A 14,126-nucleotide genomic window follows, 5' to 3' on the forward strand; every position below is an offset into this window, starting at 1 on the left:
TTAGAGAAATGAATTAACTCAAATATCATGTCTTATTTGAAGTGATTGAGCCCAACTCAAATCATGGCTTTAAAAAAAGCTCATTCAGAAATGCTTCCTTGGAAAAAAAAAAAAAAAGAAATGCTTCCTTGGGACTTCCCTGGCGGTCCAGTGGTTAAGACTTCCCGCTTCCAATGCAGGGGACATGGGTTCGATCCCTGGTCGGGGAACTAAGATCTCATATGCCACATGGTGTGGTCAAAAAAGAAAAAAAAAAAGAGAAAGAAAGAAAATTTTCCTTCACTTAACATTATCTATGTGTCTAACCATACCTAAGCTCTTCCAATTTCTATTATAATCAATATTAAGCCTTCAGTGGAGAAAATGATACTTCAGATACCAAAAAAAAGCACTATACATTCTGCATCATTCTTTACTAAAGTTAATTTCCAAATGGAATTCATTTCCAAAATCCAAGTCAATTATTTTAAATAAAATGTTTAGAGAAGAAAAGATTAAAAAGACTTACTCGCAGTCCACTCTCTGACTTAATATCCATGATAGTCAAAACCGTTTCATAAAGAATAGCATTTCCTACATTTTTACTAGTCTCCGTATTAGTGGCAACCTGAAAAGACACAGAGGGTGTTACAAAAGTGACAAAACAATGCTTCCAAAAAATATCCAGAGGTAACAGGAGACATTTTGTGACTGATTACAGCCACCAATTAGAAAACACAAATAAAAACTGCTCCATATACTCAAAATCATTCTACTCCTTGCTTTACTAAAATGAGTGTTTACTTAAATGCAAGTTTAAGTACTCACCTGTGCTAATATATCATTCATAGCTTCACTTGAGTCATCATCATTTCGTCCTAAAATTCTTAATAACCGCAAAATTCGTACCTAATGTGCAAAATATGACAAATGTCAACAAATTCCGCCTGGCACAAAGGAACTTTGCTTGATATGAAATTCAAATAACTTAAATGAAGTCTTAGATCCCAACAGAAATGGTAAAATTCAAACAGAAGAAATTTAAACATTATCTTTAGAGAAGTTATATATGGTTCTATGTCTTAATGAAGTTATTAGACAACCCACACTTTGACACTTCACAGCCAAAGGTTACCACCACCTGCAGAGCTGTATTATATTGGTAAATCAAGTTTCCATGTAGTATATGATTTGACTATTACAACTATAATTTTATCCTATTAATCTCATACAGAATTGTGTCACTATTCATTTGTTAATGTAATTAGTTTAATCAATTAACTACCAAATCTCTACCCAACACAAACATAAGAGGAAGGAAAAATCTATTCCAAAATATATCATTTATCCAAAACTTTCTTTCGACCTCACCTGCAAAAAGGGGTCACTGATCCCAGAAACATCATGTTCTGGTGAATATCCGGACATGATGAGGTTCTTTAGAATACGAACTAACTGGGGCACAAGCTGGGGGGAAGAGAGATGCATCAAAAAACAGTGAACATCAAAGAATTTCTCATGAATAGGCAGGTAATTTGACTTAGAAAAAGGATGCAAGGGTCTGAGTCCAAGCAAATTCTACTGATACAATATACTAGTATACTGTTGATGTTTGATAAATATAACTTAGGAGTATTCTGGCCAAGAACTCAAGAAGGAATATCTGAATTAAAAACAAACCAGATATTTTTACTCCAGAGTCATACATGCAAAGGTACTATAAATAACAGTAGGTTAGAAAGCCTCTGAGAACGAAGTAAAACAGGTACCTATGGGGCATATTGCATTTCTACTTCTATAGGACTTGACACACGAAGGTTGCACAAATATATTCAGTTTTTAATACATTCAACACATGTGGATATAAAATGTTATCACACCCAAAATACTGGTGATTTTATTAAAATTATAGTCTTAAAACAAACTATCTCAAATAGAGAAAAAAATTCTCCCCTCTTAATATTTGGCTAGTTATATCCTTTTCCAACAAACAACAGGGAATACAAAAGCCTCCAACACTGACTAAGTGGAAAAGACACATGAAAAATTGTATCCTTCACTTTAGGAAGACAGCAAGGCCATGAATAATGTCCTTTTCCTATTCTTAACTCATATGACACAATTTTAGGTAAAATTTAATTTCAGCACCTAATTATACATTTGTTGCCTGTCTTATCTCACTGATGAAACTATACATTCCTTATGGTCAGAATGCCCTTCTTCTTTTTACTCTGTCCATTAGACTGACTGACAGAACATAGTAGACGCAATTTTACTCCCAAGCTGAACTTAAAAATGCTTTAAATATTATCATTCATTTCAAACTCTGTTGATCAATCATTTAAGGTTAAAACCCTATTCCAAAATGTTTGCCACAATAAGAACATTTCCAGTCTCAAACTACAAACTCAATTTAGCTATATAAACAATTCTAATCACCTAACATTAAGAAGTGTCCGAAGCGAACTGAATCCTATCTCTTTTGGAGGCAGTCAAAACAGCCCCAACTTTGCTGCAACTCAATTATTTTTTTCTCATCGTATTTGGATTCCTCCCTACTCTCCAATTCTAAAAGGGGATCAAGACTGAAACAAAAGCCAAGCTCTGCCCAAGGTACACACTCAAAACATTTACAACACTAAGTCTATTGCTAAATACAAGACAACATAATCTGTGGGAATTTAAATAAGTTTGGCCATAACATTTCAATTAAGCACTTCGTAAGTCACCTAAACAAAAATCTAATTTGGACAATTCCAAGATTAAAACAAATCTAAGCTATAATGACCTGTAAATACTAAACAGAATCCTCATTAACTCTGTCAACTGTGGACAGATTCATATTAGAGGTCAGAATAATATAACTGTATCAACTGCTTTAAAATGTAATAAAACCGGGATCATCTAATTACCAAGCTCTGCACAAAAAGTAGTTCGCCTTGCATACTTCCCAATGGTCTCCTTTTTTGTACTACCCATATCCTCAATTACTTTTTAAAATCTGGTTTCTGGGGACTTCCCTGGTGGTCCAGTGGTAAGGAACCTGCCTTCCAATGCAGGGAACACAGGTTCGATCCCTGGTCAGGGAACTAAGATCCTTCATGCCGCAGGGCAACCAAGCCTGTGCCACAACTACTGAGCTCACGTGCCTCAATGAGAGAGCCCGCATGCCACAAACTACAGAGCCCATGCAGCCTGGAGCCCGCGTGCCACAACTAGAGAGAGAAAAACCCGCACACCACAACTAGAGAGAAGCCCATGCACCACAATGAAGAGACAGCGCACCACAAAGAAAGATCCCACGTGCCACAACTAAGACCTGACGCAGCCAAAAAAAATTAATTATTTTTTTTAAAAAATCTGGTTTCTGTCTCAGAGGAGTCCTTTTTCCTTCAGCTACTAAACTCACACCACATAAGAGCACCCGGGACAAAAAGCACAAATGTCTAAGTGTTCTGCATACAAATTCCTGGAACCCAGCTTTATTTTTCTGACAAAAATGCAAGTTACTAAAACTGATGACAAGACAAACAAAATAAAATGACAAAGGGAAAGGCTGCAGCCATGAAAATCAGTTGACGCCCACCCACTCTACCTCAAAAAACTTTTAATATTCCAAAACTTCAAGGCAAGATTGAGGGCAAGTAAGGGGGAAATTAAAGCTCTAAGTCTGAACTGAAAGTTCAGAAGTACGTACGGAGCTTTTTAAAGCATGGGGTTACCCACACGGCTCTAAAATATCTGCTTCAAGAAGAAGCAGTGTTTGGTGTCAAGGATCCAAACTGATCTGGAACTGCCATCACCAATGGGAAACTGCTCAAAGTTTCTCAAGTGAAGACAAAGGAAAGGCAGAGAAGGAGGCTTACAAATCAGGAAAGGCTGCAACTGAAATCCAAGGCTGACTTTGGAGTCAGGAGTTTAAGTGACAAGACAAAACCTGGACTAGGAAGTTAGCCAAAAATGCTAGGACAAATAACATAGTATTAAGCACAACTTCAGCATTAGTATATTTTTAAAAGCCACATTTGTGGATGGATACACAAAAGCCACTAAGGACCTAATGCCAGCATGCACCATCTAAAAGAGGGTTAATTCTTACCTTTTCATTCTAACATACAGCAGGATTCCAAACAGACAACAGGAACAAAACATACAAAGCAAGCATTAGGGACAGATACGGGCCTCATACTATTTTATAATAATTTAATCAATACATGAACATCTAAGGGGGCAAAAAAGCCTCCCAAAAAAGAGCTGCTATTAGAGCTTCATTAGATCTAAAGTACAAAGTAAGCCCAATTTATGGAGTGATCAGCACCCTATAAAAGGAACTGAAATGCATGTAATTACCCAAAGAACAGTCTTTCTCTGAGTCCTCCTTACTAGTCCCTTCTAAACATAAGTGGAGAAAAAAATTTCCACTTTAGAATGCTCTAAGAAAGGGAGGGAGGGACTTAAGAAAGCTAGAGACTTCCATCACTGGAGTCACCACAGCGTAAAATGAATAGTGCGGGACCCTATGTTAGGTAAAAGTAATGTCAAATTTCAGTTTGCAGTTTTCACCTTTAAAAAAAAAAATTACCTGCCTTAAACTACATACACACACACACACACACACACACACACACACACACACACACACACTCTTCCTGTGTGTAATTTGACCTCAGGCTACATTTCCTAACTTCAATGTGAAAACAGCAGATAAAGCACGTGAGAGACTGGTGTGTCTGCCTGCCAACAATGAGAGAAGACTTCTATTATGAAAGGGAAAACACTGCACTATTGCCAGTTCTTATATGCCTAAATCTGGCTTCCAGCCCTACCACACAGCAGGGCTGTTTAAGTCCTTTATTCAGCTCCACAGCTTTCTTTCAAAAGAAAATTCATAGGTGAGAAAATCATGTACTTTTCAGGAAAGCCATTTTCAATCAAGAAAGGCTTAGATATACAGAATGGCACCTACCTTTCTGAAATGTGCAAGCATGTCTGGGCTTCGCTCACACATTTCTGTGAGGAGGACTACAGAAGTGTGAAGGACACCTGAAAGAAAAGAACCAATGAAAACTAATAATGAGGCTATATTATTCAACTTCATAGTACAGGGCTCTGAGTTTTGAAGGTCAATTCCAAAAGGATAGCTGCTATTTTTGTTTTTTAATCTCTCAAAGAATCTAAGCATTGAGGTGAATACAAAGAAGGTATTAATAGATACCTGCTGATTTAATACTGGTGATGTCAATCAAAACAGAATATTCTAAAGTTATATGACCAAAATAATTGCTAAAAAATGAGAACCAATACACATGTCTCTACGTTTGAGAATATCCATAAAGACATGCTCCTAGTCAATATAAACTGGACATCACCTGCTCCAGACTTAATAAGCTCTTAGCTGAGTTTTGATAGATATTTCAAGAAGAAAAATCTTACTAAGATTTTAAATTTCCAGATAAAATATACGAAAAACCCAAGGTAGTTGTGAATGACAAAGTAAATTTGCTTGGTCAAGAGTGAGTGAAAAGAATCACACCATACTTTTCACTAAATAATAAATAAGTACCCTAAACATTCATTTGTTCAACAAGTATATTTTGAGTCTTCTAGGCACAGGACTGCATTAATCAAATTAAATACACGTTAACATTTTTTCTCTTAGCATTTAGGACACAAGAATTTTCTTCACTCAGAACTTGTTTCACTGACTTCAAAATAAGAATAAAATGCTCGGTAAAGAACTGCCACATTTCATTTAATTTCTCTCAAGTTTTATAAAAATATATCTGGGTAACCATTACAAATTCCTGTCACAAGTAACCTAAAAGTAGTTTCACAACTCTTACACTACTATGGCAAAGCAATAAAAAAATAACTTTTTCTTCTATTATAAAATAGCCAGGAAATCAAAGGGTTTTACACATGAAAATCAAGGCTAGGATCATTTGTAATTACACTATTACTTAATATAGTATTTTTAATATAGTAAAAGAGGACCAGAAATGAAAAACAACAAGCTTACTGTAAAGGAATCAATCTCTAATTACAAAAACTAGGATATGGGAGTAGAAGAGAGATTCAACCCATTAGCCCTTCCTGGAAAAGTGTCCAAGCACAGTAGAAAGGTGAGTCTACTGCATGAGACAGAAGGCCAACACTGCCTGAAGCCTGTTCTCTTTCCCCTTCTCCCGCAGTACTTCATGAGTGCATCTAAATCACATTACCATGGTTCTTTTCATTCAATAAATTTTTTGTTGCTGGTAAGAACATCTCCATAAGTTCAGGAACCTTCCTGATGACATGAACAGCACAAAGTGCTGCCTATAAAAAACATAAAAAGGACAAAAGAAGATTTATTTCAATTAAGTCAGGACAACCAATCTTATAAACAACAAAACCTTATCAACTAGTTCACCTACATGAAAAAAGAAAGGACTTAGGTATCAGATTTATTATTTATCATTATCAGACTTATTAGTTATTAACTGGTTAGGGCTTTCCAACTTATACTTACTGCATTAACGAGAACTTCTAACTCACCTGTCTCTTCGGTCATATATTACCAAATAAGTGGACGAAAGCTTTCTCGACTAGACCATGGTTAAACACAAACTTATCAAACATGCTAAACATAATTTATGTGGAGTTTTGCAAAGTAAAAAATAAAGACTTCCATCTGTGCTAATCATTCTTCTGAGTAAAAAGACCAAAAGGTTTTATAAAAACATTATGCAATTGAAAGATGCTTTAAATCTGCTGCTGCTTTTAATAATAGCTATACTTTCCCCAATTCACTCTCTACTGAAATCAAGAAAATCATTTGAAAGTTACTTAGGATCTTAGTTAAACGCCTCTCAGTTAGCTAGTCTCTACTGAAGAAACTTGTTCACAGGAAAGAAAGGCACTCAAAGACTGATTTTGGTTAAACGCCCCCACCCCTGGCAAAAGGAACCATAACTACTATTTGTTGGAATTGAATAACATAGAAGTTTAGATACATTAACAAGAAAAGATTTCAGCTAATTCTTCTCATGCTACAGTGGGGGGAAACAATTTTTTTCCTAATCTGTAGGAATTATTTTATTTAATAATTATTAATATTTATTTAATCTTTCTGAACAAGAGCAGCCCACACATTTTTTAAGAGAAAAGACTGGCTTTGGTCTATAGCCATCATTAACAGTACATGTTCCTGGAAAACAGCTTGGCCCTTTCAACAGCTTTGTCTCACACCATTAATACAGAGGCACAATAAACGCCAACCAGATGATATTATGTGACTCACTTCTAAAGTCCTAAATTTTACCCTTTGTTTATGAAGGTTTTAGGATTCAAGCACAATAAAATAATAACAAAATGCTTATATCAACAAATAAAAGCAAATAAGTGAATAAGATCACTGTCTTCCATTACTATTCCATTTAGATATATCAGTTTTAGGAAGTATGTTCTAAATCATTCCCTAATAATTATCTAGGTCCCCATGGAACTGCACTTCCAAGATTCAAAGGCCCTAATACAAAGACATGGGCACTAAAATAAATTCGTAAAGATCTGTTCATTATCACTTTGTTTAATACTGTTTAGAATCAGGTAACTTAGGAAGTAATTAGGTATGCCATCTAGGGTCCAATAACATTTGCTTGTTTATAAATCATTTCCTTGAAAAATGACGAATTAAGAGAATTAAAGTGTTCACAATCACTTATTAATTGGTGAGTTAAATAGCAATAAAAAAAAAAAAAATCACCTCCGGGCTTCCCTGGTGGCGCAGTGGTTGAGAGTCCGCCTGCCGATGCAGGGGACACGGGTTCATGCCCCGGTCCAGGAAGATCCCACATGCCGCGGAGCGGCTAGGCCTGTGAGCCATGGCCGCTGAGCCTGTGCGTCCGGAGCCTGTGCTCCGCAAAGGGAGAGGCCACAACAGTGAGAGGCCCGCGTACCACAAAAAAAAAAAAAAAAAAAAAAATCACCTCCAAAATTAGTATAAAAAAAGATTTTGATTTATAAACAACTGATTCACATATAATCATTTAAAATACATTTACTGCACAGGGAAAGATAAGTTATATTACCATTTGAGCTTTCAAATATGAATAATCTGCCTTCTCATCTCCATAATACTGCCTAATCCAAATGCATACATTCGGTTTCATGGAAAGTTACCTTTTTTCTTAAGTAAGAGTTGGAGGTTTTCAGGAGTTTCTCTACCTCTCCTGCAAGATCTCTGCACATCTCTGAGGAGCCCATGCAGCCGAGGGTACAAAGTGCTAGCCCCTGTACATATTGCGTGCTATGATTAAGATCACTGCAAAAGAAAGAAGGTGGCAGAAATGAACATGCCCTGCCTGGTGCTCTCCATGAAGAAGTTTCACAATCTAACGAGGTAGCTCTGAACGATTCATGATTTCTCTAATATGGAAAATATTTATTAGGATTATTTTTGCAAAAAGTGTTTATTCTAACTTTATTACAAATTACAACACAGCAAACTGACTGACATTCTGTTCTACATGCTTGCAACCCAATGTTCCCAAATACCAAAGCAACATAAACTGGACAACATGCTATCTGTTGGATGTTAAAAGACAACTCTCTTTAGGAAACTCAGCAAACCACTGAAAGTAAAAACTAGCAATGACAGAATATGAAGCACAACTGTATATTTAAAAGATTTTAATATGCTCTATTACTAACTACAAAAAAAAGTAATACAGTAACCAAAACCTTAAAAAAAAAATCAGAAAACAATCTCTACTGCTAGAGCATTTAAGATGACTTAAACATCACAACAGAAACACTCTATACTATATACTCTATACTTAAACACTGTATACTCTAAATACTATACCATAAGGTCTCTGATCTTATGATATAGTATTAACCTTGATGTTACATTAATTTTTACACTTTTATTTATTCAAAAGAAGAAAAAATTAGTAACTAAAAAGATAGCTAATTAAACCATCATAAACTAAGCTAGATGTTTACAGTGAGGCTCAGTATCTAGTGATACAGATACAAAAAATTCTATTTCTAACAGGCACTGATTACTGTACAAAATTATTTCTAAACCAGCCTGAAGTATACTTTCAGAAAAGCTGAAATATTAAAAGCTTGAACCAGTAAACTCATTTACATATTATAACCAACTCTTACCATTCAGAAGCTGAATTATTGAGTTATGCTACTTTTACCAGCTTTAAGAGCATTTTAAAATCGTTTAGCTCAGTGGTTCTCAAACTGTGATTAAAGAATCTCTGGAAGTCCCCAAGGCTGTTTCAGGGGGTCCACGAAATATAAACTATTTTCACAATACTAACTCATTATTTGTCAGCTTTACTGACACCCGCACTGACAGTGCAAAGGCAATGGTGGGAAAAACTATGGCATGTTAGCACAAATCAGGGCAGAGGCACCAAATAATAGTAGTCACTGAATACACTGCCACACACTTAGAGTGAAAGAGGGGAGGGAGGGAAGGAGTTTCACTTAATACTGCCCATGACAAAGCAGTAAAAATGATTAGTTTTATTATACCTTGACTCTTTTTTTTTTTTTTTTTTAAAAGCCACGCCACACGGCTTGCAGGATCTCAGCTCCCTGATCAGGGATTGAACCCGGGCCACTGCAGTGAAAGCCCAGAATCCTAACCACTAGACCACCAGGGAACTCCCATATACCTTGACTCTTGAGTGCACATTTTTTAACATTCTGCGTGACAAAATGGAAAGTATGCATAAAGTACTTCTGATGCATACTGGAGTAAAGTGGCAATCTCAGAGAAAAGCACTTGTGTATTTCTTTCATTTGCAAGCTAAACTACAAACTAGCTACTTTTAAAATGAACATCATTCTTATTTGAAAAATAACTGACAACTATAATTATTAAGATGTGATTATTTGCCAAACATTTTCTTGAAGAAGAGCCAAGTAACCTTATCACTTCAAGAGCAACAAGTGACAATATTTGTTGCCAATGATAAAATCTAAGCTTTGAAGTGAAAATTAGAATTTTGGAATATTTTTATTGCCACCATGAACCTGACAGTCTATCAATACTCTAAAACTCAGTGAACCAATTTTCTCCAAATGCCTTAAGCATGATGTTTAAAAAGCATGCAAGAGTAAAAGGTTCATTCAAAGTGTAAGACAAACCAATGGGTTTTAATATAACAAAGAACCAAACTTCACTGATATGGTTTCAGACTCCACATTGTAATTAACCCTAAAGAAACTACCACTTATGGAGTTGTGATATACCATCATAGAACATTATCCATAGTTAATCTGAAAGGTTATTAAAGTCCTCTTTCTTTTTTAAACTACATTATCTGTGAAAGGCTAGATCTTCTTCATATACTTAATCAAAACGTAACATAAGAAACGGAATGCAGAAGCAAATATGAGCATCTAGCTTCTAGCTTCCATTAGGTTAGATATTAAAGAGATTTACAAAATTGTAAAATAATGCCATTCTTCTCACTGAAATTGTTCTTGTTCTGAAAAATAGTTTTTCATAAAAAAATTTATTTCTGTTAACATTGTAATGGGTTCATTATTGGTCTTTTTATTTATTTGGGGGGGTAATTTTAAATGAACTAATAAATGGTTTTAGGCTTCCCTGAAGAACAAAGAAAGGAAAGGAAACAGAAGGTAAAGTGTCAATCAGTCAGATTTGCTATTGTCTACCAATTTGAATATTTAAGATAAAAATTACTGATAAAGTTTAACTTACCTATGGCTTTACCATTTAGTGTCCTAGTTCCCAAGAGTACTTAGTTGACTCTTCAATCATTTTTCAATGATTAAGAATATTTGCATAATGCAAGCTCTTAAAGTATTATATTTAATTTTTAAAGATTTAATTCCAAGATCATTAATGTCAGAGTTTTTCTAGGCCAATGAACAATGAGGTAAACATTCATCATTAAACAGAAAAACTGTTGGTACATATGATGCCCCATAAGCAAAATGCGAAAAACCTCACAAATAAAAAAACTCATTAGCAGATTAAAAAAACACACAGGGGACTTCCCCGTGGTCCAGTGGTAAAGAATCCGCCTTCCAGGGTTTCCTTGGTGGCGCAGTGGTTGAGAGTCCGCCTGCCGATGCAGGGGACATGGGTTCATGCCCCGGTCCAGGAAGATCCCACATGCATGGAGTGGCTAGGCCCGTGAGCCATGGCCGCTGAGCCTGCGCATCCAGAGTCTGTGCTCCGCAAGGGGAGAGGCGACAACAGTGAGAGGGCTGCGTACCGCGAAAAAAAAAAAAAAAGAATCCGCCTTCCAATGCAGGGGACGCAGGTTCAATCCCTGGTTGGGGGACTAAGATACCACATGCCACAGGGCAACTAAGCCCATGCACCACAACTACTGAGCTCGCGTGCCTCAATGAGAGAGCCCACGTGCCGCAAACTACACAGCCCAGGCACCCTGGAGCCCATGCACCACAACTAGAGAGAGAAAGAGAGAGAAAACCCATAGGCCACAACTAGAGAAGACCACACGCCACAATGAAGATCCCGCACCACAATGAAAGATCCCACATGCCTCGACGAAGACCCCACGTGCCGCAACTAAGACCCGACGCAGCCAAAAAAATAAAGAAAATAAATTTTTTTTAAAAACTGAATTATCCGAAGTCCTTTAACTGAGCTTAAACTTAAGTGCCAGATCAATTCCCAACTATTATTAGCTCTCTCCAAAATTCACTTGGGGCTTAGCCGGGTCTCATGAAAATTAAACACAAAGATTCCTTATTTGCCTGTATGCCTATTCTTCAATTTTTATCAAGCTACAAACCTATACTTGAGTTTGGTATTAAGTCTCTAATATGAACTTGCTGCTAGGCGGAACTGCCAAATTATCAACATATAATTGAAGGCTTGAATAATAAGGGCACAGAGCATACAAGAACAAAAATTAAAGGAACTTTCAGAGGCCTGTCCAGAATAAATATGTAAAGTCACATTAAACATCTAAAATGTAACCTCCATGACACCAAGGATTTATGTCCATTTTTTTCATTCTCCATCCCCAAAGCTCGTAACACCTCCTGGCATACAACAGGTATACAATAAATATTTGTTGAATAAATGAATCAACTTAGTATTTTCATTATTAATATTTATTACAAGGCCAAAAAGAAGAAGATTCTCCCAAGTTAAGTCACAGAGTCAATATATTTACATGACACATTCTATATTTACAAGCAATCATAATTCTCATTTTGAAATTTTTCATTATTCATTGGGAAATTTTAAATTATAATTTTTACCACAGCAAAATACATGAGTTCAGTGTCTTCAAATTGATCACCTATATCCCCGATTCTACTTTCTGTCAAATACAGAAATACTATAAATGAAAAAGAAATCTAAAAAAGGAGATTAAACCAACAGACAAACCAAAACCAAATCAAAACAAACCAAAAAGTACCTTTAATCAATATGGCCATCAGAACTTCCATAACTTTCTTTTTTTTTCCTTAAATTTATTTATTTAATTTATTTATTTTTGGCTGCGTTGGGTCTTTTTTGCTGCGCGCGAGCTTTTTCTCTAGTTGGCGGCGAACAGGGGCTACTCTTCATTATGGTGTGTGGGCTTCTCATTGCGGTGGCTTCTCTAGTTGCAGAGCATGGGCTCTAGTCACGGGGGCTTCAGCAGTTGTGGCTCGCGGGCTCTAGAGCGCAAGCTCAGTAGTTGTGGCGCACGGGCCTAGTTGCTCCGTGGCATGTGGGATCTTCCCAGACCAGGGCTCGAACCCATGGTCCCTGCACTGGCAGGCGGACTCTTAACCACTGCGCCACCAGGGAAACCCTAAAACTTCCATAACTTTCTAAGAGAAATTTATTATAAGAGAGATACTGAGGGGGCTTCCCTGGTGGCACAGTCATTGAGAATCCGCCTGCCAGTGCAGGGGACACGGGTTCGAGCCCTGGTCAGGGAAGACCCCACATGCCACGGAGCAACTAAGCCCATGTGCCACAACTACTGAGCCTGTGCTCTAGAGCCCGTGAGTCACAACTACAGAGCCTGCGAGCCACAACTACTGAGCCCACGTGCCTAGAGCCCATGCTCCACAACAAGAGAAGCCACTGCAATGAGAAGCCCGCCCACCGCAATGAAGAGTAGTCCCCCCTCGCTGCAACTAGAGCAAGCCCGCGCGCAGCAACAAACACCCAACGCAGCCAAAAATAAATAAATTAATTTAAAAAAAAGAGAGAGACTGAGAACTGTTAATTCCCTACTCACAGGTCCTCTAATTTCTCCAGAATGGCAAGCATTAACTTTGTAAGTTAAACACATAACTGGACTAGTAAATCAGTAAAGCACCCATTAGAGAAAAAAGGACTTATACACAAAAATTCACAGGGCTAAATATAATTCCCAGCAACTGAAATCTGGGATTAGACTGCTGACAAACAAGACCTCTCTTTTTACCTTTAACTGGTATTTATTAAGAATATACACTGGTAATTATTTAATAAACACAATGTTTCATTACTCACGGTATTCAAAAAAATATATAAGAAAGCTCAGATTTACCAATGCTCTTTCTATTCTATGAAAGTCCGAATGCTTATTCATGGCTAAATAGTTGCTATGACTCAAGATGTACAGCAATACCTTCAGTTAAATTATCCCCTACAGAAGTTTTAATCCTTTGCTTAGCCTCTTTACATATAAGCTATAGAACCAAAAGCAGCTCAAATACATTCTAGACAGTAAATATAAAATCAATAAATAGAAGCTTTTTATGCCTTATTATAAAAAAGACCTAAAAGTACAAAGTAGTTATTGGAAGAAAGAAATTAAGACTTACTTCTTGATACAGTTGGTCATGAGAAGATGGACATCTTGTCTTTCATCTAACAGCAGCATTGCCCCTAAATAGCCAATGCGTTTGTCTGTGAATTTTTGAGAGGCGATAAGCTTGAGGCACTCCAACTACAAATAAAAAATAAATAAATAATTTTTAAAAAGAAAGAAAAAAGGAAAAGAAAAAAATTAAGAAATTGCTACCATAATCAGGAAAGCAATGTTTTTAACCCAGAGTCAATGGTTAACTAAAGTACATAGTTATAACCTGTATCATCAAACCACCTAAATAAAAGGCAAAGGTTTAAGATCGTTCAATATCTTGAT

At 36.5% G+C, this 14,126-nt stretch overlaps 1 protein-coding gene across 2 annotated transcripts in view; it reads right to left on the reverse strand.

The window, feature by feature from the left end:
* The window catches only part of AP1G1 (adaptor related protein complex 1 subunit gamma 1), a gene marked incomplete at its 5' end in the record, with an annotated part of 81,348 nt that overhangs the window by 28,331 nt on the left and 38,891 nt on the right, over positions 1-14,126 (reverse strand). For both annotated transcript variants that reach the window (XM_079908295.1, XM_079908294.1), the window contains 7 exons: positions 509-607; positions 808-888; positions 1,351-1,446; positions 4,946-5,022; positions 6,201-6,297; positions 8,143-8,284; positions 13,804-13,928. In XM_079908295.1, coding sequence (XP_079764421.1) covers positions 509-607; positions 808-888; positions 1,351-1,446; positions 4,946-5,022; positions 6,201-6,297; positions 8,143-8,284; positions 13,804-13,928 — 717 coding nt within the window. The remainder of the gene's footprint in view (positions 1-508; positions 608-807; positions 889-1,350; positions 1,447-4,945; positions 5,023-6,200; positions 6,298-8,142; positions 8,285-13,803; positions 13,929-14,126) is intronic.

The sequence above is a fragment of the Stenella coeruleoalba genome (genome assembly GCF_951394435.1).
Source record: "Stenella coeruleoalba genome assembly, chromosome: 20".
NCBI classification, from domain to species: Eukaryota; Metazoa; Chordata; class Mammalia; order Artiodactyla; family Delphinidae; genus Stenella; species Stenella coeruleoalba.